Source organism: Chionomys nivalis, chromosome 17 (genome assembly GCF_950005125.1).
Source record: "Chionomys nivalis chromosome 17, mChiNiv1.1, whole genome shotgun sequence".
Lineage (NCBI taxonomy): Eukaryota > Metazoa > Chordata > Mammalia > Rodentia > Cricetidae > Chionomys > Chionomys nivalis.
Window position 1 is genome coordinate 37,728,947 of NC_080102.1, and position 22,742 is coordinate 37,751,688.

At 52.1% G+C, this 22,742-nt stretch overlaps 2 protein-coding genes across 2 annotated transcripts; one reads left to right on the forward strand and one right to left on the reverse strand.

Annotated features, from left to right (window-relative positions):
- Nucleotides 1–8,784: 8,784 nt before the first annotated feature.
- On the forward strand, nucleotides 8,785–14,321 carry Lgals2 (galectin 2). The gene is made up of 4 exons (XM_057792259.1): nucleotides 8,785–8,790; nucleotides 12,956–13,038; nucleotides 13,891–14,050; nucleotides 14,164–14,321. The coding sequence occupies exons 1-4, from the start codon at nucleotides 8,785–8,787 to the stop codon at nucleotides 14,305–14,307; spliced, it is 393 nt and encodes a 130-aa protein (XP_057648242.1). The 3' UTR covers nucleotides 14,308–14,321.
- Cdc42ep1 (CDC42 effector protein 1) lies at nucleotides 12,473–22,472 on the reverse strand. The gene is made up of 3 exons (XM_057792552.1): nucleotides 22,347–22,472; nucleotides 17,314–18,041; nucleotides 12,473–16,086 (listed from the first exon to the last, which is right to left on the reverse strand). Exons 2-3 carry the CDS (start codon nucleotides 17,774–17,776, stop codon nucleotides 15,377–15,379), a joined length of 1,173 nt encoding a protein of 390 aa, XP_057648535.1. The 5' UTR covers nucleotides 17,777–18,041; nucleotides 22,347–22,472; the 3' UTR covers nucleotides 12,473–15,376.
- Between the last annotated feature and the right edge of the window lie 270 nt (nucleotides 22,473–22,742).

Consider the following 22,742-nt stretch of genomic DNA (forward strand, 5'->3'; position numbering starts at 1 on the left):
GTGTTCTGCCTCCATGTATGCCCGCACACCAGAAGAGGGCGCCAGATCTCATTACAGATGGTTCTGAGCCACCATGTGGTTGCTGGGAATTGAACTCAGGCCTCTGGAAGAACAGCCAGTGCTCTTAACCATGGAGCTATCTCTCCAGCCCTCTCTTCCTAACCTTAACTTTGTCCTCGGCTCTATCAACACCTTGCCAGGCCCAAGAGACACTAGACAGTTCCACACCATAAATCCTGGGCAGGAGTAAAGCTAACCAGCTCCCAGGATGTGACCAGCACCCAGCTTTCTCAGGCCTCCCCACAAGAAAGACTTTGATGCCCATAAATAAACAGGAGGCAGTTTTAAGAACCGGACGTCACAATCTCCTCAACCTGCCATGCCTAACTTTCCGCCTTTTTATTATAAGAGAAAGGCAGGAATGTTGTAAAAGTAAATCTGCTAGTTTGGCCTGTCACTTGCACACTGTCCTTTTAAGAGACAAGCCCTGCCCACTCCCAATCTCCCCCTTCCCTCCAAGGCATCTCCTACCTCCTCTCCAGGCGGCACTCTCTCTCTATCTGTCCTTCTTCTGGAGAGGCAGCTCTGTCTCTCTCCCTTCTCCTCCCTCCTCCCCTTCCCCCTTCTTTCTTCTCGTTCTCTCTCTCTCTCTTCTTCACCCCCTCCCAAATAAACTCTATACCCAAGCTCTCTCTGCATGGTGTATCTGTCTCCCACTCATCAGGAGACCCCACCGTTGCCCCTCGTGGGACCTGCCTCGGGTTACCCGAGTCATGAATGATAACACTAACTACCTCCTAACCCCAACCTCTGGGGAGTCAACTTCCTACACAGGCGCTTTGGAGGAAAAGCTCAACCAAACCACAGCAAAGACCCCAGAAAGAGAGCTGGCTGGCTCACTAGGCCAGAGGCCCAGGCTAGCTGAGCATTCAAGACAGCCTGGGAATCACCACTCATAGCAAACACCTGCTCAGCAGGCACAAGGGTTGGTCCCAAGTTTAGTCCTCACACATCTCCCTGGAAACCCACATCCACGCTGAGAGGTGACTGACTTACAGACTGAGGTCCAGAGAGACTGAGTGATTTGCCCAGGTTCGCACGGCTGTAGAAGGCTTCTAGGTCCTGAGGCTAATGCCTGAGGAGACACAGTAGCTGTAGAAGAGTTGTACATATGCATGGAGTCTGGCACCCACGGGGCATGAGCCCTAGTGCTGCTGAAGGTGCCTGGCCCGCTGGCATGAGCCACTGGTCTCCTGCACCCATGACCAGATGTGTTGACTGTCACATGTGCCAGTCACTGGTATTTTTCTCCTTCCCCATGCTCTGGGCTGTGAGAACAGGCACTGGCTCACTGGGCATGCCCATCCTCCTGAGGGGGAAGAGCACTGATGAGTTAGAGCCCGCGTTGCTGGGTTCGTGGTAGATTCACTCCCATTGTCTTGCTAGACACATGGCCTCCTCCTCTCAGGAGAACCTAGGCCATGGGGGAATCCCCCACACCAAGGAAGGCCAGCTTAATTTTTATCTTTTGGAGATTAAAGTCTCATAAAGCCCAGGACCACCTTAACCTGACTGTGTAGCCAAGGATAATAACCTTGCATTTCTGTTTCTCCCATCTTCTCCCAAGTGCTGGGATTTCACAAGGTTGCCACCATGCCTAGTTCGTGCATGCTTAGAAAGCATCCTAACCAATTAAGCCACACCCCTCACCTGACATTTACTTTTGGAGGTGGAGTAGTAAAAGTATGAAGTTCAGTGTAGCTTTGAGCTCATAGCAATCCTGCTTCCACATCCTGAGTGCTGAGATTAACAGGTTCATTGCCACACTCAGCTGTGATGACTAATTTTTTCTTTCCTCCTTTCTTTCTTTCTTTCTTTCTTTCTTTCTTTCTTTCTTTCTTTCTTTCTTTCTTTCTTTCTCTTTCTTTCTTTCTTTCTTTCTTTCTTTTCCTTCCTTCCTTCCTTCCTTCCTTCTTTCTCTTTCTCCTTCCTTCCTTCTTTCCTTCCTTCCTTCCTTCCTTCCTTCCTTCCTTCCTTCCTACTTTTTTCTTTTCTTTTCTTTCTTGTTTTTTGTTTTCCCAGACAAGGTTTCTCTGTAGCTTTGGAGCCTATCCTGGAACTAGCTCTTATAGACCAAGATCACGAACTCAAAAGAGTTTCACCTGCCTCTTCCTCCCGAGTACTGGAATTAAAGGTGTGTGCCACCACTGCCTGGTGACTAATCTTTTTTTGTTTGTTTGATTTTTTTTTTTTTGGTTTTTCGAGACAGGGTTTCTCTGTGGTTTTGGAGCCTATCCTGGAACTAGCTCTTTTTTTTTTTTTTTTGGTTTTTTCGAGACAGGGTTTCTCTGTGGCTTTGGAGCCTGTCCTGGAACTAGCTCTTGTAGACCAGGCTGGTCTCGAACTCACAGAGATCCGCCTGCCTCTGCCTCCCGAGTGTTGGGATTAAAGGCGTGCGCCACCACCGCCCGGCTGTTTGTTTGTTTGATTTGAGACAAGGTCTTACTAGCTCTGGCTGTCCAGGAACTCACTCTGTAGACCAGGCTGGCCTTGAACTCACAGAGATCCACCTGCTTCTGTCAGTGCAGGGATTAAAAGTGTGCACCACTATGCCTAGCTTTGAGAGGATTAATTTTGGCAATCTACTTAGCTAGATTGAGAACTGTCTAGAGATGAGTAAAGAGTACCCCTGAGTGTATCGGTGGTAGAGCGCATAGGGGGTTAGATCCTGAAGACGTCATCATGATCAGTGGGTTAGCACCCTGCTGCATTCATGATGTAATAGCATCACTGAGAAAGGGAGGAGATCCTGCTTGGAGAAAGTAGGTCACTGCAAGTATGGCCCAGGGAGCCTGAACTGGTTCTGGGGCATCTTCCTGTACTCTGCTTTGGAGGGTAAGAAGTTTCTCCTACCACACACCCTGCCCCATGTGGTGATGTCTTGCCCAAGTATAAGGAACCAGGCAATCATGAGTTAAGCCCTCTGAAACCATGAGCCCAAACCAATCCCCCTTCTTGTACTAGTTACTCATCTTGTTGCTGCAGTAAAATACCTTGAGAAAAATAGCTTGAGGAAGGAAGGGTGATTAAGGCTGAGAGTTCGAGGCTATAGCCCACTATGGTGGGGAGGACCTGGTGGCAGGAGTTCAGACAGCTGGTCACACTGTGTCTGAAGTCAGGATGCAGAGAGAGAGAATGCCGGGACTCTGCAGCACCAATTCTAATTGGCTTTAATAATAAAAACCTGGAATCAGCTATCAGGTGAACACTGAAAGATCAGAGAAGCAGAGCAGCTGCCACTGGTTCTTACCTCTACCTCAGACCAAAAGGGCGATCCTGGCTCTATGAATCCTCAGACTGCATTGAGCTCCTGTCTTCTCCTGCCTTACATTCCTCTCTCTGCCCAGCCACATCACTCCTATCTCCACCTCCCTAGTGCTGGGGTTAAAGGCGTGGGATCCCAAGTGCTGGGATGATCTTTGTGTGAGCTCTGTTTCTCTTTTAGACAGATTCAACCTCACCTAGCCCAGGATGGCCTTGAACTCACAGAGATCTGACTGCCTCTGTCTCCTGAGTGGTGGGATTAAAGGTGTGTGCCACCATTGCCTGGCCTCTATGGCTAACTAGTGGCTTAGCTCTGCACTCTGATCGTCAGGCAAGCTTTATTTGTTACATCACAGACATAACATCACTACAGTGCTCAGCTCGATTCTCCTCTTTATGCAGCTCAAGACCCAAGCCCAGGGGATGGTGTGCCAGTTTTAGGATGGGTCCCCTCACCACTTCCCTTTGCCTGGTCAACGATAGCTCCTCACAGGTGTGCCTGGTGGCCTGTCTCCTGGATGATTCCAGAGCCCGACAAACTGACAGTCAGTATTAACCACCACACTCCATGAAGCTGGTCTTGAAGGTATTTTGGCCATAGCAATCCCATGCTTTTAAAAATTAAAATTTAGCTGGGTGTGTTGTGTACCCCTTTAGTCCCAGCACTCGGGAGACAGAGGTAAGCAGATCTCTGTGAGTTCCAGGACAGCCAGAGCTGTTACACAAGAAACGCTGTCTCAAACAAACAAACAAACAAACACCCCCCCAAAAAATTAAAAATTTAAATTTAAAAATTTCTCACAACTATTTGGGTAGTGGTGGCACATGCCCTTAATCCCAGCACTCAGGGCAAGTAGATCTCTGTGAGTTCGTGGCAAGCCTGGTCTACAGAGTGAATTCCAAGACAGAAATCCTGTCTTGAAAAACAACAAAACAAAACAAATCTCACAGCCAGCCTAAGAAGAATTTTTTTTTTTAATTTTTTTTTTGGTTTTTCGAGACAGGGTTTCTCTGTAGCTTTGGAGCCTGTCCTGGAACTAGCTCTTGTAGACCAGGCTGGCCTCGAACTCCCAGAGATCCACCTGCCTCTGCCTCCCGAGTGCTGGGATTAAAGGCGTGCGCCACCACCGCCCAGCAGAAGAATTTTTTTTTCAAGACAAAATCTTACTATATGACTCAGATGGACTATGTAAGGGAGGCTGGTCTAGAACTCATAGTGAGCCTCCTGCCTCACTATGAATATTGCAATCAAAGCAGTGAGCCACCATAGTCCTCAGGATGCTCTGAGCTCCACTTCCCAGATGAAGAAACTGAAAAGTCTACGTGTCCTTCCATGGTCACTCAGTTTGCAGGTGACAGAGCTGGGACTTGACCATGGGGCCCTGATGCCCAAACCGTTCTGTTCCCCACCTCTGCCCCCCCTCCCAGCTTGTCCCGTTTCCTTCTGTCCCTCTAAGGAAGATGTTGCTGCAGGGTGGGCTGGGAGGGAACAGCCTCGTGTCAAAAAGGATCTGTTTGTTTTCTGGGAGGAGTGGGGAGGAGAGGAGATAGGCAGGGTCCTTGGCTATCACAGGACCAAAGTCCTCCAACAGCAGGTGCCTGTGGGAAAAGATACCAGAAGCCAAAAGACTAAGTGCCCTCTGGGCTCAGCAGGCATGATACCCCGGGCCTCTGACCCCTAAATGCTTCCAGTGCTTTAAGTCAAAGAAATATTTTATGTGTGGGGTCAGATCCGAGGCTAAGATCACACGTGTGGCTGGAGTCTGTGTGTGGGTGGAGACAAGAGTTCTTTGGCACACAGACCTTTTTACCTCGGGATCCTTACAGCAAGCTACACTGCGGGTACCAGAAAGCGGAGAGGGAGAGCTGTGTTAATCCGTTTCTGCTGCTATATCAGAATACCACAGACTAAACAAAACATTAACAAGAGAGGTTTACTGTCTGTGTCCCAGAGGCCAGGAAGCCATGAGCATGCCATGCACTGGGCTAGGGTACTTGTGCTATCACAGCAGGGCAGGAAACGAGAACATACGGCAGGCAGAGAGGCGTTGGGCCCAGCCCATTAATTTATTAGAAGCCCATTCTGGCATTTATCTGCCAGGTGATTAGGTGGCCTAATCACCTCTTCGAGGTCTAGCCTTGTAATTTGACCCAATGGCATTTTTTTTTTGAGATTAAGTCTCTAGTAGCCGAGGTTGCCCTCTATCTCCTTATATAGCCAAGGATGACTGTGAACTCCTGATCCTCCTGCCTCCACTTCCCAAGTCCTAGAATGATAGGCCTGCACCACTATGCCCAGCTGGTGTTAATGAATTCACCACGAGTTTGGAGGAGCGCATTCAGCCCCCAGCACTAACCTTGGCCATGTCACCTATCAACGCTGCGTCTCTTGTAACTGTTTCGGTGGCAGCCTATGCTGCTGTAGTCTGTAATAACCATCTCAGTTCGGTGACAGCTGATGCTGCTGTAGGCTATTTATAACTGTTTTAGTTAGAAGCTAATCACCAATCTAGCGATGTGAAAGCAGTTGATCTCACAAAAGCATGCCTGTAGGGACTGGGGCCCTCTGGGGAGATGGCTCAATGGGAAAGAGCACTTGTTCTGAAACCATGAGGACCTGAGTTCAAATCCCTAGCATCTATATGACTGTGCATGCCATCTCCCATTGCTGGAAGGTGGAGACGGGGGTGATGAGAGCTTGCTGGTCAACCGGCTTGTCCAAAAGGGAGAGCATGTGGTCCAGTGAGATCCTATGTCTTCTGTCTCCAGGCATAAGACAGAGAGGAGTAAAAGGAGATCCTTGATATCTTCCAAATCCATGTGCATCTGCACACATGCAGGCATGTGTCACACAGATTCACACCATACATGCACACACATGTGAGCACATATATATACGAATCTTTCATTGCCATAAAATATACACGCAAGCTTGGCTTCATGGTACACAGTTGTTATCCCAGCACCTGGGTTCCTGAGGCAGGGGGATCAGTGTAAATCTCAGGCAAGCCTGAGCTAACTAGTGAGGTCTAGGCCAGCCTGGGTTATACAGTGAGACGCTGTATGGAAAGAAACAGACAAACAATGCAATATATATCCACAAAGGCCCAGAGCTGTAAGGACGGTTATGTCCTCCGGCCTCAACAATTCTCTTCAAAACACGAACTTTATGTGCTCTTTCCACAGCTTCTGTGGTGAGGGAGAGCGAATGCTGTCATTAGAAGGCCATCAGCCCCCTCTTTCTTATCTCATTTGGCTCCTGAGAGACAGGCCAAGAAGAAATTCATTTCCTTGTGGGTAAAATAAGGAAATCAGCCACTCCCCTCTTGGCCTGGCACAGAAGGTGTTGTCCCATGGGAGCACTGGGCAGTGAGCCACCCACCAGCTCCTGGCACAACAGGGGCCGCAACAGGGCTGGCCTCCCAGTGCCCTGCCCAGTGCAGTCACTGCCAACTGGGATGGAAGCCTCTGTGGGTTGCCAACCCAGAGAGCTGGCAAAGTTCTTTTTCTGGGAATGTGCACTGCGGAGGTTGGTGGGTGCAGCCACACTTTGTGTGGGAGAGAATGGAGCTGATTTTTATTTTTATTTTTTTGTAGTTTTCCCAAGACAGGATTTCTCTGTGTAACCCTGGCTGTCCTGGAGCTCACTTTTTAGATCAGGCTGGCCTCAAACTCACAAAGATCTGCCTGCCCCTGCCTCTGAAGTGCTGGGATTAAAGGCATGCACCACCACCGCCCCACTCCACATGGTTTTTAACAGGGAACAGGATGAATGTCGGTGCTCCGAGGCAGGAGACTGGTCCCACAAACTAAGCCTCGGAGAGTTGGAGGATTTCTCAGCCAGGGACACATGGTTCTGAAATGCAGGTCTGTAGGTCTCGGGGTTCCAATGAAGCAGGATGAACAATCGTACAGACTGTCTATGGTATAAATCCACAGATACCACTGGAAGGACAGACGGAGGGCAGGTCCTCTCCTGGCAGTGGCACTATGTCGGAATGCCTTTCTTTATCTAACGGTGTAGATCGAGCCCGATCATCACAAAATTCACAGAAAACAGTGGGCGAAGCATGTAAACTCTCAGCACCCCGAGCCCTTGGGCTCCTTCTGCACGTTCGGTCTGTGTCCCAGCAGAACACACTGTTTCATGCACGGTGCCAGGGATGGAAGCTACAGGGTGTTCATGCTGAGTGCATGCTCCACCACTGAACCACCCAGCCCTTACAGAATGGTCTGCTTTTGCTTCCTCTTCCTTCTGCTTCCTTTAGTAATGGCTGAGGCTGAGGCTGGATTCCAGAGACCTGGGCTTGCTAAGGAGAGTGTTTCAACACTCAGCCATGCTCCAAGGCCTTTTAAAAATACTCTTCTGCCGGGCGTTGGTGGCGCACGCCTTTAATCCCAGCACTCGGGAGGCAGAGGCAGGTGGATCTCTGTGAGTTCGAGACCAGCCTGGTCTACAAGAGCTAGTTCCAGGACAGGCTCCAAAACCACTGAGAAACCCTGTCTCGAAAAAAAAAAAAAACAACTCTTCTGACAGGTATAGATATTTATAGATGCTTTTAAACATTTAAATTATACTTATTTGTGTGTGTATGTGTGTACGTGTGTATATGTGTGTACGTGTGTGTGTGTGTACATGTGTGGAGGTCAGAAGGACAACTTGTAAGAATTGGTTCACCTGATGTGTGGAGGTCAGAAGGACAACTTGTAAGAATTGGTTCTTCTATCAGGTGAGCTCAGGGAATCAAACTTGGCTGGTCAGGCTTGGCTGCAAGTCCCCTTATCCGCCCAGCCATCTCACTGGCCCTAGATGTTTCTTTGGCCCTATCATGTATCCCTTTTGAAATGGACATGCATGCAGCTGGATGTGGAGCATCTGCCTGGAATCCCAGCACTTGGGCACAGAAGTGGGAGGGCAAAATGGGCAGACTCTGTTTCACAAGAAGAAAAAAAAGAAACCAGTTATATGTGTAATCAGAAAAAAAGAATGGATGAGAGAAGGAAAAAAAATGTCTTCGAATGACTCATGACATCATTGAAAATAGAAGCCTGGACATTTTTACAGACTTAGCCTGTCTTTTTGTGGTTGTAGGAGCTGGGCTCAGCAGGGAGACCGGGTAGCCTGCCAAGCTCTGGGTGTCTGTGGTTTGTGTGGGGGTGGTACTAGGGCCTCCTTCCCTGGGCTCTGTGGAGTACTGACCATGGAGGCTGGTAGGAATTGCAGGGAGACCAGGAGGATGCTCAGAATTGGGAGGCAGGGTGAGGATCTGTCTTCCTGTTTGTTGAGTATTTGCAAATGCAGGCCAGGAGATATTAGGGAATAATAAGGTCAAAGTCCTTATTTATGGCCTCGGGGTAGTTAATGTGTAATATTCTGGGATATAAACCTGACCAAGAGGTGACACCTTGCACACGAGCCTCTGGGAGTGACTGGGAGAGCTGTGGCCGGGAGCTGTCACCATGTCGGTGAGGATGCTGGTCCCTGGGGCCCACTTCCCTCCACTCGCTTGTCTTTGCTGTGGCTTAGGGTAGGGTGTTTGGGGGTCCTCTACTGCTGCCCTTCTCTTGGTCTCAGTTTCTCCATGAGCATAAAAAAAAAAGCTGGGAGGCAGAGACAGGTGGATCTCTAAATTCAAGGCCAGCCTGGTCTACATAGTGAGTTCCAGGATAGCCAGAGCTACACAGAAAGACCCTATCTCAAAAAGAAAAAAAAAGAAAGTTGGGTGGATGGTCTCTAAACCCCTTAGCGTTGAAGCCGCCCATCTCTCTTCTACCACCAGGCTCAGGGTCAGGACCTCTCTGTGAGAACAGTGATGGTAATATTAATTATGACTGATAACCACTACTGAGTTTCACAAAGACGAGAAATTGAGGTTCAGGGGCTGGGAAAAGGTTCCATATCAATGAGAGAGTGTGTATTTAGTATGTTCAAGGCCCTGGGTTTGATCTCCAGCACTGCACAAACTGTATGTGGGGATGTAGCTTGCAAGCCCAGCATACAAGGGCCAGAGGCAAAAGGAGCTCTGAGTTTGAGGCCAACCTGGTCTACACAGTAAGTTCCTGGCCAACCAGAGGTACATATGGAGTCCCTGTCTCAAAAGAGAAAGAGGCTGGGCATGGTGGCACACGCCTTTAATCCCGGCACTCGGGAGGCAGAGACAGGCAGATCTCAGTGAGCTAGAGGCCAAGCATGGTCTACAAAGTGAGTTCCAGCACAGTCAGGGCTGTTACATAGAGAAAACCTGTCTTGATAAACCAGAGGGAAATGAGAGGGAGAGAGGGAGGGATGGAGGGAAGGAGGGAGGGAGAGAGCGAGAGCGAGTGAGTGACACACACACACACACACACACACACACACACACGGAGGCTCAAGATGACATTACAGGAGGCCACCATCCACAATATGCAAAGGTGTTTCACTCTCTGAAGATTGCTGAGCCTTTGTTCCAATCTGGCTCAGCTGTGACTTTAGCCAAGTTGATGCCCCTCTCCTGGGGCCTTGGTCTCCCCTGACGTGTATGGGATGGGACCGCATGGCATTCTCTGGGGTTTAGATGGCAGGTTCATTTCCTAGAACTGTTGAGACAAGCCACTTTGGAATAAGGGACTGACCACCACAGAGACTTCTCTCTTCGTCCTGTCTATGTCTGCAATCCAGGGCGGGCAGGGCCTGGCATTCCCTGAAGGCTCTGGGGAGGAACTTCACATACGTATTCCAGTTTCCTGTGGATGTAGGCACCCACAGGTCCTGTCTCCAGATGCCCCATTACAGGGCTTGCCCCTCTGCATATGGCCTTCCCTTTGGGTGGCGGTGTTTCTGTACCCAGTTCCCTTCCCTTTCAGTTTTTTTTTTTAAATATTTATTCTGTATTTTTGCCTGTGTATGAGTATGTGCACATGTGTGTGTGCACACATGTGTGTATCTATACCATGTGTATTCTTGGTACCCACAGAGGCTAGACAAAGGCATTGGATTCCCTGGAACTAGAATTATGAATGGTTGTGAGCCACCACGTGGGTGCTGGGAGACAAACCTGGGTTGTCTACAAGAGCAGCTCTTAACCACTGAGCCACCTCTCTGGTCCCATTTCCCTTCCTTTTTCATCTAGGACATTAGCTCCAGTGCATTGAGGGCCTATCCTAGACCAATCTGGTCCCGTATTAGGTTGTTCCAAGACCCTATTTTCAAGGTCACAATAGCAGGTGCCAGGTGGGGCGAATAGGACGCTCGTGTGTTTGGCGAATGACATCATCCAAGCCAGTGTAGGTAGTATGTAGGATGTCCGTGTGACTGGGTGTCAGTGCTGGAAAGGACAGTGATATCCTCGCCCCTGCCCCTCAGGGAGACCCTTGGTGGCCCAGACACACCCTTGGCCTTCTCGATTTCAGTCACCTTACCACTCTTTTACTTTCGTCTCTCTCCTCCCCGATAACCCCCTCATAGCACCAATAGGGAACCCAGGCCTAAAGCGGTGAGGTTGCCCTCAAGTCACTTGACCAGAGGTAGAGCTGGGGAGTCAGTGTAGAAGGATCACCAGTTCAAAGGCAGCCTGGGCTACATAGCAAGTGGGGGTGTTTGGGCAGGGTGTCAAGCCTCCCTTGCGTTCGAATCAGCCATCCCCCATCCTTCTTTGTAGTGGCAAAGGACGGACAACCTTCCCACAGCTGTGCTCTTGACCTCATCCCCAAGCCCCACCAGACAGGGGACTTGATTCAGGACTCCTTGGTGATGCTTGTCAACAAAATACAAGGCAAGGGACAGGAGACGTGACTCAGTGGTTTAAAGCACCAGCTGCCCTTCCAGAGGATCTGGGTTCGATTCTCAGCACCCTCATGGCAGCTCACAGCCGTTTGTAACTCCAATTCCAGGGACATCCAATGTCCTCTTCTGGCCTCTGCAAGCACCAGGCATGCATATGATGCACAGACATCCATGCAGGTCATACATACAATACTACTACTACTAGTAGTAGTCTAGAGAGATGGCTTGGCGGTTAAGAGCACTAATTGCTCTTTCAGAGGTCCTGAGTTCAGTTCCCAGCAACCACATGGTGGCCCACATCCATCTGTAATGAGATCTGGCGCCCCTTCTGGCCTGCAGAGCACTCATACATAAAATATAAGTAAATAAGATTTAAAAAATAGTAATACAAGGCAAGAAGAAATCAGATAGATTCATGTCGATAAATGAAGCCCACAGTACAGAAATGCTGACCATAGGAGCTGCTCAGCTCAGATATCACCCTCTGGTCACAAGCATGAAGGATGGATATTTCAAAGCAGTGGGCTTTGGAAACTCAGCCTGGACACTTTCTCTTTCCTCAGTCAGGGGCTGGAGAGGTGGCTCAGTGGTTAAGAGCACTGACTGCTCTTCCAGAGGACCCAGGTTCAACTCCCAGCACCCACATGGCAGCTCACAGCTGTCTGTGACTCCAGTTCCAGGGGATCTGACACCCTCACCCAGTCATACATGCAGGCCAAACACCAAAGCACATAAAAAACAAAAATAAATAAATCATAAAAAATAAATTCATTAAGAAAAGATAGGAGTTAGCTGCCAAGAAACTGGGGTACTACTGATGCCCTGGTTGGAGGTGAGGGCAGAGGAATACTAGATAGTACAGGGGTGGCCACCCCCATTTCTGCCATCTGGGTCAGGCCCTATGCTTGGGCCTCACAAATGGGATGCTGAACTTCCTGCAACCGGCTTGAAAGTGGGTGCTATTGGTCTTGGAGCCTCCCTCAACATCTGTCGCAGTGGATACTCAGCAACTGCTTCTGACTTTCTTTTAAAGGGGTGGGTTTGGAATTCTGGGACTTTCTGCATGCTAGGTAAGCGCTCTACTACTTAGCTCCATCCCAGCCTGGATTGACTGACAAGTTTTGTCATTTGACAACTTTATACTCACACATAATGTATTCTGACCATTCTCCCACACCCTCTTTAGTGTATGTGTATGACTGCACTCATGTGTGTGTGTGTGTGTGCAACCTTAGCCGTCACTCCAAAAAATGCTTCCTTTGAGACAAGGTCTCTCAGTCTGGACTGCCTGGCCACGGAGACCCAGGGATCTTCCTGACTCTGCCCCCCCCCCAGACTTGGATTGCAAGCATGGATCACCATGTCTTATTCCATTGGGTTTTTGTTTGTTTGTTTGTTGAGACAGGGTTTCACCATGTAGCTCTGGATGGCTGGAAACCTGCTGTGTAGATCAGGCTGACCTCAAACTCACAAAAAGCTACCTGCCTCTGCCTCCCAAGAGCTAGGATTAAAGGTATATGCCACCATGCTCAGCCTGACATGGTCATTTCTGCATTACACCCATGTTTTGGGTGTGCTAAGGGCAGCGTGTTACTTGAACACTGGGAAATTGTAAGACCTGCAGAGGTCAGTCTGCCCATTCCGTGACCTTCCAGCCCTAGGCATTCTCTTCTTGGGTTGTGGGGTGGAGGACAGCGAAGCAGAGGCTAAGGGGCCTCTGGGAAACCCGAGTCACAATGCTGTGGTCTCCATGAGGGCAGAGAGGTAAGAGAGACATCCAGAATGGCAGGATGTCAGGTGGCATAAGACAGCAGCAGGGCAAAGGGTCCCTTTCATGATTCTCTGAAGCCTTCTGTTCTGTTGCTCCAGGAGAAATTTGAGATCACAAACTTGGACATGAAATCAGGGATGACCCTGAAAATTAAAGGCAAGATCCACAAGGATGTAAACAGGTGAGCAAAGTGTGGGCGGGGCTGAGGACTGGGACCTCAAAGGTTACGGGAGCAGTGACTCTTTTTATATATGCTCCTTACCACATCCTTTCTGGCTCCTGTTAGGAGTTGCCCTTGCGTCCTTTGGGTTAGGAACCCTCAGAATGTCAGGACAGCCACTGCTCTCTGTTTCCTGGTCTCGACTGTCAACAAAGGGGCAGGTGGAGAAGGGTGGTACTCTGCCTGACCCGGCAGGTCTGAAGCCTGTGCTGAATCGTACACATCCTGCTCACCACCCTCTTAACCAGGTCCTGTGACTCTAACCAGAGGCTGTCACCAGGGGGCAGCAAAGGTCCCCTCTTCCTCTACCTGAGTGTGCTTTTAACTCCCTGGCTGCTCAGCACCGCCAGCATTTCGTGAGATAAAACCTCTAGCTCCTGTGTTAGGAAGGAGGCAGACACACAGACTAGGAGCTAAGAGAAAAAGGCTCCTCGCTTACAGAAACATGCGGATATGCCTGGTCTGAGAACCCTCACCCATGACGGAACCCCACACCCCAAAGGTCCTACTTTCAGGGACTCTGACTCACTAACCCAGGCTCCTCTAGTGATCCTGCCAAGCCATACCCCCTGCCTGCATTCCTCTGGTGACAGCTCTTCAGCTGTCTCCTCCAGGACAGACAACCTGCAGTTGTCACTCCTAATCACCCCGCCAACAGCCTGTGCCTACTCCAAACAGAAGGCGCCACCGCTGTGCACAGCCTACTGGCTGCAAATTACAGATCTCAATGGCAGCATCTTGACTCGCTCCTCCAGCTTGTGGTCAACCAAAGTTCCCCGTCCTAAGCTGTTCTCCTGCCACTCCTCCCTGTAGCTTCACCATTAACCTGGGCCAGGAGCAAGACAAGCTGAACCTGCATTTTAACCCTCGCTTCAACGAATCCACCATTGTCTTCAACTCTCGTGATGGCGGCAGCTGGGGACAAGAGCAACGAGAAAGTAACAAGTGCTTCAGTCCAGGAGAGGACGTCAAGGTGAGGTCAAATGTGAGCCCAAATGATGGCCCTCCTGCCTGGACATGGGAGCACCGTCAGGCACCATGAGGACCCTTCCCAGGCTCTCCTGACAATGTTTCCTCTCCCTACAGATCACTGTGGCCTTCCATAATAATGAGTTCAAGGTGACACTACCTGACGGACACACGGTGACCTTCCCCAACAGGCTGGGTCAAAACCACCTGCGCTACCTAAGTATGGCCGGGGTCCAAATCTCCTCCTTCAAGCTTGAGTGAGCACGCAGCACCTCTTCAGAACAAGACCTCAGTTCCTAAACCCGTTTCAGCCCTCTCTGCGAGCCCCATTAGGACCGCGGTCTTTAGGTCCTGTAATTTCCCACGCTCCTTCTGACTAACCCCAGCCCCTAGGTCAAGAGCAAATAAAAGAATCCACATTTATTATTTCCACAGTGAGAAATGTTAGCTTCCCATGCGTGTTAATGCTCCCCCACCTTCGATGCAGGGTTGGAGACTGAGGCACAGGGTGTAGTGCTGCCAAGGGAGGAGGATGGGAGGTGCTCCCAAGCCACCCCGTGCCTGTAAACTTCCCTTCCTCCTGGTGACCTGAGCACCTGCCAAGCTGTCCCGCGGGATTATGGGGCAGATACTGGTTCCAGGCACCTGGGGCCAGGGTGTTCCAGGAACTGCAGATAAGGGTCCCACCTGGGCCTCTTATCGGTTAAGCATTCCAGGCTGGTTACTCATTACCTTGTCTGCCCCCCCTTCTAGCTGGGGGGACTGAAAGGGGGTCCTCAACTTTCCAAACTCCCAGGAGGGGAAAGGGCACTTCAGCAGGGGCTGCCTCCCTGGCTTCGTAGTCAGCTTTTACGGTCAGGCACAGGAGGCGGATCTGGGGTTCACAGAAGACTCTACACCTGACCTTTCTCTGGGAACTGGAGAGGAGCCTGGAATAGGGCTATTGAGGACATAGTGGTGGCCTTCTGGGGCAGTCTAAATGAGCAGGAGCAGGCAGTCCCACAGAAACAATGGCCCTGTATGGTCCTTAGCCAGCCCCACCCCACCCGGGAAGCATTCGGGGGCACAAAGCCCACACTGTGAGGCCATGGGGTTGGCACAGGGTATGACTGAAGCCTAGAGGCAGCGGAGGGAGGTGGGTCAGAGCAGTAAGGACCCCCTTACCAATGTCTGCCTTCCATATACCAGGAAGGATGTGGGGCTAACTCCAGTTGGGCAACTGTCCATGTCTTGTGGGCAGTGTGGTCGTTAGGTGATGGTGGGTGAACTCAGCCCCTCTGCTTTCTCTGAGTCTTCAGGATGGCAGGACCTGGAGCCCATGCCCAGTCCCTCACACCTTGACTTCGTCATCTTCCTCAGCGTCAGCAAATTCAAAGGAATTGACAAGCACCGTGCTGGGCACTGGGGTTCTGTCACTGGCCGGAGGTGCACTCCATTCTTCATTCAGGCTCTCCCAGGAGCCGTGGACTTGAGGTAGCACCCCTGCCAGCTCCCGCCGAGCATCCATCTCAGTGTAGTGGCGGCTGGCCCGGCTGGCACCCCAGCTGGCTCCGTGCCTGCCAAAGGCCATGTTGGGAAGCACCTGGGGATTCTCTCCCACTGGGCTGGGCTTTACCTCAGCCACAGCGCCCAGCACAGCAGTGACCCCATTGGGGAAATGTCCACGGGCTGGGGGGCTTGCTGCAGGAGCTGCGAGGCTTGCTACAGGGTCTGGGGTGGTTATGGCACGGGCTGGGAGTTTTGCAATAGGGGCAGCGGGAGTTGCTGCTGAGGCAGGGGGCTTGGCAGCAGGGGCTGTGGTCTCAGTTGCTGGGGTTTCTGAAAGGCTCATGACCCCTAGCATCTCGCTAAGGAGCGAGGGACCTAGGTCAAGGTCAAAACGGAAAGACAAGAGGGAGTCAGAGCGTCGAAGCTCGGGCTCAGAGGGGAAAGAATTTTGCTCTCGGTCTTGAGCATGGTCGCGGTCACAGTCATGGTCTCGGTTGCTGTGCTTTTCCGCACGTGGCAGGCGCGAGATGGTGCAGAACCCAGAATCCAGGCCTAGCAGAGAAATGGGGAAGAGGTCAAGGATGGGGTTCCTAGTCCGTTCTTGGAGACAAAGAGCCAGGACAATCCTGATCTACCATGGGGCCCTTGGAAAGCTGTATCCCTTGCTGGCCTCTACACGGACCCCACAGCCTTCCACACGATCTGAAACTAATCCTGATGCCACTTTACAGAAGAGCAAGTGGAAGTTCAGCTTGAGATGGGCAGACCTTGCCCAATGCCAGTCTGTCGGGGGTTGGAACTATGCCTGCAGCTTGAATCTTGACACTCAGTCCTGATGTGGACTTGGCCATGGTTCCTGATTCCCTCTATGAAACTGACCGATGGCTGCATGTTAGTTTATCTGTGGGCATACGAAGGAACCAGAAGCCAAGGCCTGAAATCATAGGTTCTCAGGACAGAGACATGTCCTCCAAAGGTTACCAGCCCAACCCTTACTTGCAGGACCACCAGGTCTGATATAGTGGCACCAAGACTGTAATGCAAAGCATGACCATGAGGGGGCAGCAGTAACCCACGGTCCCCTGGAGAGTTGGCCTACCAAGGTGGCATTCACACCTGAATCAATTTGCCAAGTTACAGGAGCCTTTGTTCAAATAACAGCTGTCCAGAGCACCTGCTTCAGAGCTGCCTAGGTCACGGCTGACTTTACTCAATCTTTCCCAGTCTGGTGTTTTGAGACAGAGTCTCTCTATGTAGCCTAGGCTGTCCTGGAACTCACTGTGTAGAGTAGACTGGCCTCATTGCTTCGCTGAATCTTAGCACTGAGACTAAGGGACCCGTAGAGGTGAGGACTGGCGCGAAGTCCATATGCTTACTAGGACTGGAAACCAGAGCAGGCTCAGAGAGCCTCACCGTGATATCATCGGACACTGAGGTGGGGGCTGCTTCACGGAAGGAGACAGAAAGGGGTAGACTAGCCACAAAGCCCAGAGATGAGAAAGGTTCGCCAGAGTCACAGAGCAAGTTAGAGGGTTGCTATAATACAAACTTTATATCTATCTCAGCCTCGGGGTTATGAGACCTAAGTAGGCTGGCACCCCACCTCCCTAATGCCACCACTGCCCCTCATCCTCAGCCTAGGTTGGCGGCCAGACTCCAACAGTTCATAGACTTGAACAGCTATGGGGAAAGGTTGCTATGGAGGCCTGGAAGAACCCCACAATTTCTCTGGGGTTGAATCCTAGCAATGGAAAAGAGACTGTGAACCCAGGTCCTCACCGTAACCAGAGCGGCCATCCGTGGAGCTGGCAGGACTGCTGTCAAAGCTGAGCTTGCCCACCACCAGGCTGTCATAGGTGGCTTGGTTGAGCTGGGGCAGAGAAATGGCATTCTTGATGATGGGGGAGATGGCAGGTGGGGCAGGTGACGCTGAAGCTGGGGAAGCCATCCTTCGAGGAGGCCCCCCCACCCGGCGCACCTGCTGGAGCTTCCTGGCCAGAAAACTTCGGGGTGAGCGGTGGGTGTTCCCAGAGCGACCCCCATGGTTGCTGAGGAAGGAAGTGTCACCGAAAACATCCCCACCACGGCCCACGTGCATGGTGTGGCGGAAGTCCCCAAGCGGGGGGCTGATCATGTCTGCTGTCAGTCGCCTCTTTCCGTGGGAACTGGACACCCACCCTACAGGAGACATCTTGCCCAAGCTCATGGTGGGGGCTCCTATGCCCCCCTGGGGGCCAGGCATCAGCTTTGGCTGCTCACAACTGCTGGTCCATGCCCAGCTAGGGCCAGGGGAGATGGCAGGCTGGGCTTAGGGACCCTTCTCAGCCTCTTTCTGTGGATGAGGATGGTGCAGCAGAAGCCAACCGTTGACTCTGTTAAGGCGCTGTCCCCAGTGCTGAGGCTGAAGGCGTCTACTCCTCTCTCCCAGAGGCCCTGTCCCTTGCCTCTGGTGAGGCTGAGGATCCAAGAAGACACCAGATGGGTGGTCCCTGTCCTGGGGTGGAGACCTGGAAGGGCAGAGAGACAGCATTGTGGCACGGCAGCAGCAGAGGAAATCCGAGTCCAAACAGTAGCCACCCAAGAGAACAAATGCGGCCGCCCAGCCAGGCACAAAGGAGGACCCGCAGAGTCCGCATGTAGGGGGTTCAGGAAGGATCTGGGGGGCGGTGGTGACAGTGTGGAGCCCGCTTACTGCACAAGCTTAAGGACCTTGAACTCTGCAACACCCATGACAGGGTCAAGCGTAATCCCAGTGTTGTGGGGTGGAACCAAAACAAAACCAAACCGACAAGTTTCAGGTTCAGTGAGTGGCTCTGCTTCCAGGGACTAAGAGAGACAGAGCAGGACTTCTGTATGTGAGCACGTGGACCTATGCACCCACACACATGTGCACGCCACGGCTGAGAACCGGCAGCGTGGACGGCAATCACAGTCAGAAGTGTGGATGCCTCTGAGCGCCACTGCCTGGGCGAGGACAGAGACTCCATTCTGCTCTGAGTTCACAATGGGCATCAGTGAAGCGGAAAAATGATCGATCATGACATAAGACCTGCAGGTGAGGTGTCAATGGCTCTCCGGCCCACGTCAGGCGACTCAGACACTAGACTTGCCAGAGGCACTAGAGCAGGAATGAGAAATGGATTTGAAACTGTAGTGACTTGCCGGTGACTTCTCAGAAAGAAACAGAGAGTTGGGTTCCCCATCCCAGCGACCTTGAGCCTGCTCCAGACACACACCTCTTGCCGGCATGTTTCAGTTCTCTGGGGGTTCAAATCTATTCCACCTGGAGAGGCCAAGAGAAAGGAGGCGCCCTGCCAAGGTCTTGTGAACTACTATGTACACAGCCTGCCACAAAGCCAGCACTGACGCTCCTCAGGGCCCTCGGCCTCCAAGGTGCTTCCTGGAAAAGGGATCCTGTGGTCAAAAGTGGCTTTTTCCAAGCCGGGCGGTGGTGGCGCATGCCTTTAACCCCAGCACTTGGGAGGCAGAGACAGGTGAATCTCTGTGAGTTCGAGATCAGCCTGGTCTACAAGAGCTAGTTCCAGGACAGGCTCCAAAGCCACAGAGAAACCCTGTCTCGAAGAACCAAAAAAAAAAAAAAAAAAAAAAAAAAAAAAAGAAAGGGGGGGGGCTTTTTCCAGCCAGCTCCTGTGTGCTTGAGCATTCAATGATCTAAGAAGGCCTGCAGAAAGGGCTTCATCAGTTGGTCAGATTGATGGAGGAGCCTTGTTGTTGGGGAACAAGTTTTAAGGAAAAAAATAGTGCCATGGGTGTCAAAAGCTAGTCCCTACATACGAACATCCCTCCTGATCCCTCACCTCGTTCCTCTGCTGTGCTACCCTTCTCAGTTGGCACCTCTGGGTCTCCTTTTCTCTTTCCCTAGGTGGCTGGAGGACTTAGGGTCCTGAAGCCCACACTCTGGTTTTCTGCGACCCAGAGAGGGCCAAGTTTGCTTAAGGTCTCGCCAAAAAGCTAGTCCAAACTTGAACTCGGGGCCTCTGACTCACATAAGCCCTTGCCGGCTTTCAGGGCCCAGTCTTGTTTCCCTGAGCACTTTGAGGGTGGGGCGATGCCTGGATTTTCCTGCCTCTCTCCCTCCCAGCGCTTAGCACGTGGCCAAATCCATAGCCAGCCTCATCATTAGCCGAGATAACCTTCCGGTCAGAGGGACCACCCCCTGCCACCTTCTGAGAGGGTAGAGTAGACTGGGGACTCAGAGTCCTCACCCTGTGACCTTGGACAAGTCACCACCACACACCTGCTCAACTGATAAAGATCTAAACCTGAGTTTCAACTTTTTTTTAAAATTTTTCTCAACCCTAACTGCCACCTCCAAGCTTAAGATTCTCAATGCAGCCCTTCTATAATGTTATTTGAAATTCAAAATAGGTTAACTAACCAGATAAAACAAGGAGCAGAACTGGACAAAGCTCGCTTTGTTTTGGGACTGCATTCTCTTCCGCCCCACCAGTGGATCCTCCTCCAGGCCTAGCTCCTCCCCTCCTGGGGGGGGGACTTCTGAATCATCCCTTTCCCTGGCACCCCCAGCGCAGAGAAGCCCTCCTGGAATGCTTGCTGAAGTTATAAAGCATTCTGCTTGTTGGCTGACCAATGACATGACGTCATCAGATGATTCTCCAACACCCCCTGGAGGCTTGGAAGGCTGGCTCGGGCTACAAAGAGGGTTGACAGGCCCAGGGAACAGACTCATCCAAGGTCCCGTGGCAGGTAAACACTGGCCAGGTTTCCCAGCTCTGTGGAAACTAGTCTCTACACTTCAGAGTCTAAAGGAAGGAGCTGGGGAACCGGGTAGAGCTCACTTTGCAAAATGGCACAGGGAGGGATCAACTGTGTCTAAATTGTGACACTACCAAATTCTCAAACTTCTGAGCTTCTTCCAGGCTCCTGCCCTATCCAACCCCCTGACCAACCTTGTGATGAAGCCACCTCCCAAAGGCCTCTGGGCACCTGTAGATAGCATCCTCTACTGCAGCAGAGCGTCCTGGACCAACTTCAGTTACTGTCTCTGTCTTCCCATGGAGAAAGAGGAAAAGCCTTCCAGCCAGAGAAGACAGGAAAGAGCGGAAGAGATGTAGAAGACCTCAGTTCTCCCACTCTGGAGCAGGGTAGGCATGGTTTCAAATCCAGAACTTCACAAATAAGGGGCATCTTTCATTCTAGTGACCCTTCGATGCACCGGCTTAACACTGGGTGCCAGCCACTGACTACTGCTGGCCTTAGGGTCACGCCACCTGCACTGGGGGGTTGAGATATGAGGACCCTTTTCTCTCAAAGGCCCAGGAAACAGCCCCTGTAAATGCTCCATTCACCCATTTTACACGGGGAAAACGAGCTCTAGGTCACAGAACAAAGCGGAGTGTCCTGGAGCTTGCTTACATTCTACCAACACTAGCAGAAGTGACAATGGCAGATGTGGGGAAGTCACCAGAAGGAGAAACAGGATCCTGGTTCTGCAGTTCAGTATCCAAGACCCAGGCATGAGCTGTCACGGTGAGAGGCCAGTCTCTGGGGAGAGCTCTTAAATCAACTCATCAACGGCATGGACGCGTGCTTAGAGCTCCCTTGGTAGTAGTGACCACAGGGACAAGTCTGGGGGGCTTTGGCAGGGCGCACTCACTCAGAGGCCAACAGGGGTGGCTGTGGACACAAGGAAGTTGGGAAAGAAAAGCCACTCCGATGGTGGGGAAGGGCCAGGGGGTAGGGGCAGCGGCTCCTTGGAGTACCCTGATACTCCCTTAAGCAGGTGTACAGAGCTCCCAGTCTCCCACAAACCAGGCAGCCTGCTGGGGGGTGGGGGGCACAGTTCTTTGACATCAACACAGGACTGGGGGATTCTGTTGCTTCAGATTCCCCCCAATCTGTGACATTTGGGATTAGAAGTTAAGTCCTCCAGGGGCATCCTTTCTAAGTCCAGCACTTTGAGGTGGTGGAAGATAGGGAAACTGAGGCCAGGAATGGGGTAAGCTGTTGAACGTCCGGGCCAGTGGGCTAGGAGGGAGCGCCTCAGGCCATTAGGGAGCCACTCGGAAAGCGGGAGGAAAAACCGAGGTTTTGTTTGTTTACAAGGTCTTGATATATAGCCCAGGCTGACCTCGAAATTGTGATCCTCGAGCCTCAGTTTCCTACGTGTTGGGATTAACTTGCGTGCCACTACCGACTTAATAAGATGCATTCTTGCTCCAGTACCCCAAGTTAGAGCTAAGCCCCCTCCACTCTGCCGCTGTGCTCTCAGTCTCAGTTTCCCAGTCTAGAAAATGGGCTTCAAACTTGGCGAGTCTGGCATAGTTGGGACAAGGACAGAATCAGCTGGAATGGGAAGTTCAGGAAAGACTTCAACTAGAAAACTTTCCCTTCTGGGAACCATGGAGGGGAGACTTTGGAGAGTCTCTCGGTCCGGTCCGGCGCGGGCAGCGGCTGCCGTGGCCAGAAGGGAACCGGACGGGATGACCTCATCCGCTGCTCCAGTCTGGAATGCAGCTGGGGAGGGGGCAGGGTGCCCTGTCCCCGTCCGCCCCCCCCACCCCCCCAGCTTCCCGCTCCCGCTCTGGCGTCGCCGAGGGGCCCTGGGGTCTCTTCTCTTCCGCTGCCCGCGAAGGAATGCGCGCAGACGGCCCTAGGCTCGCCCTCTGCCCGCCTCCCGGTTTAGTGCTCTGTCCTCCGATCCTTGGTCCCCACCGCCCTCCCGCAACGTGACAAAACAACCCTAGAAAGTCTGCGCGTCCCGGTCTTCTAAAGGTTGGCCCCGCGCGCCCAGGATGGTGCGCACTCCCCCGGCCCGCGCTCGCGGTTACCTCGTGTCGTCGAGCCCGGGGGTCCAGGGGCTGGTGCGCTGGCGCGTCCCTGCGAAGCCCAAGAGTAGCTGGGCCGGTCTGTGCCGCCCTGGCCGCGAGCTTGGCGGCCGGATCCCCGGGCGGGGGCGGGCTGCGGGCTCTCTCCGCCCCTGCTCCGCCCGCGGCGGCCGCGCCCCCTCCAGTGCTAGCCACGCCGCGAGGACTGCAGGGGCGCGGCGGGGGTGCCATGCCAGGCCCCATCCCGCCGCCTCTAGGCGGGGCGACCTCGGGAATGTTCACCCTGTCCTGAGTTGGGAATGTCCAGAGGAGGGCACAGGGACTCTTTGCTGCCCACTGCTCCTCAGATGACCTCGGGGAATCCAGGACTGACAACTTTGGCCTGGGCCTCCAGACTTT

Bases quoted from the DNA above. Each gene is read 5' to 3' on its own strand.
- Lgals2 (XM_057792259.1), top strand. The intron at 13,039-13,890 runs GTGAGCAAAGTG...TCCTCCCTGTAG, and splicing joins ATCCACAAGGATGTAAACAG to CTTCACCATTAACCTGGGCC. The intron at 14,051-14,163 runs GTGAGGTCAAAT...CTCTCCCTACAG, and splicing joins GTCCAGGAGAGGACGTCAAG to ATCACTGTGGCCTTCCATAA.
- Cdc42ep1 (XM_057792552.1), bottom strand. From the start codon at position 17,776: ATGCCTGGCCCCCAGGGGGGCATAGGAGCCCCCACCATGAGCTTGGGC. The intron at 16,087-17,313 runs GTGAGGACCTGG...TTTCTCTGCTAG, and splicing joins GGATGGCCGCTCTGGTTACG to GCCTGGATTCTGGGTTCTGC.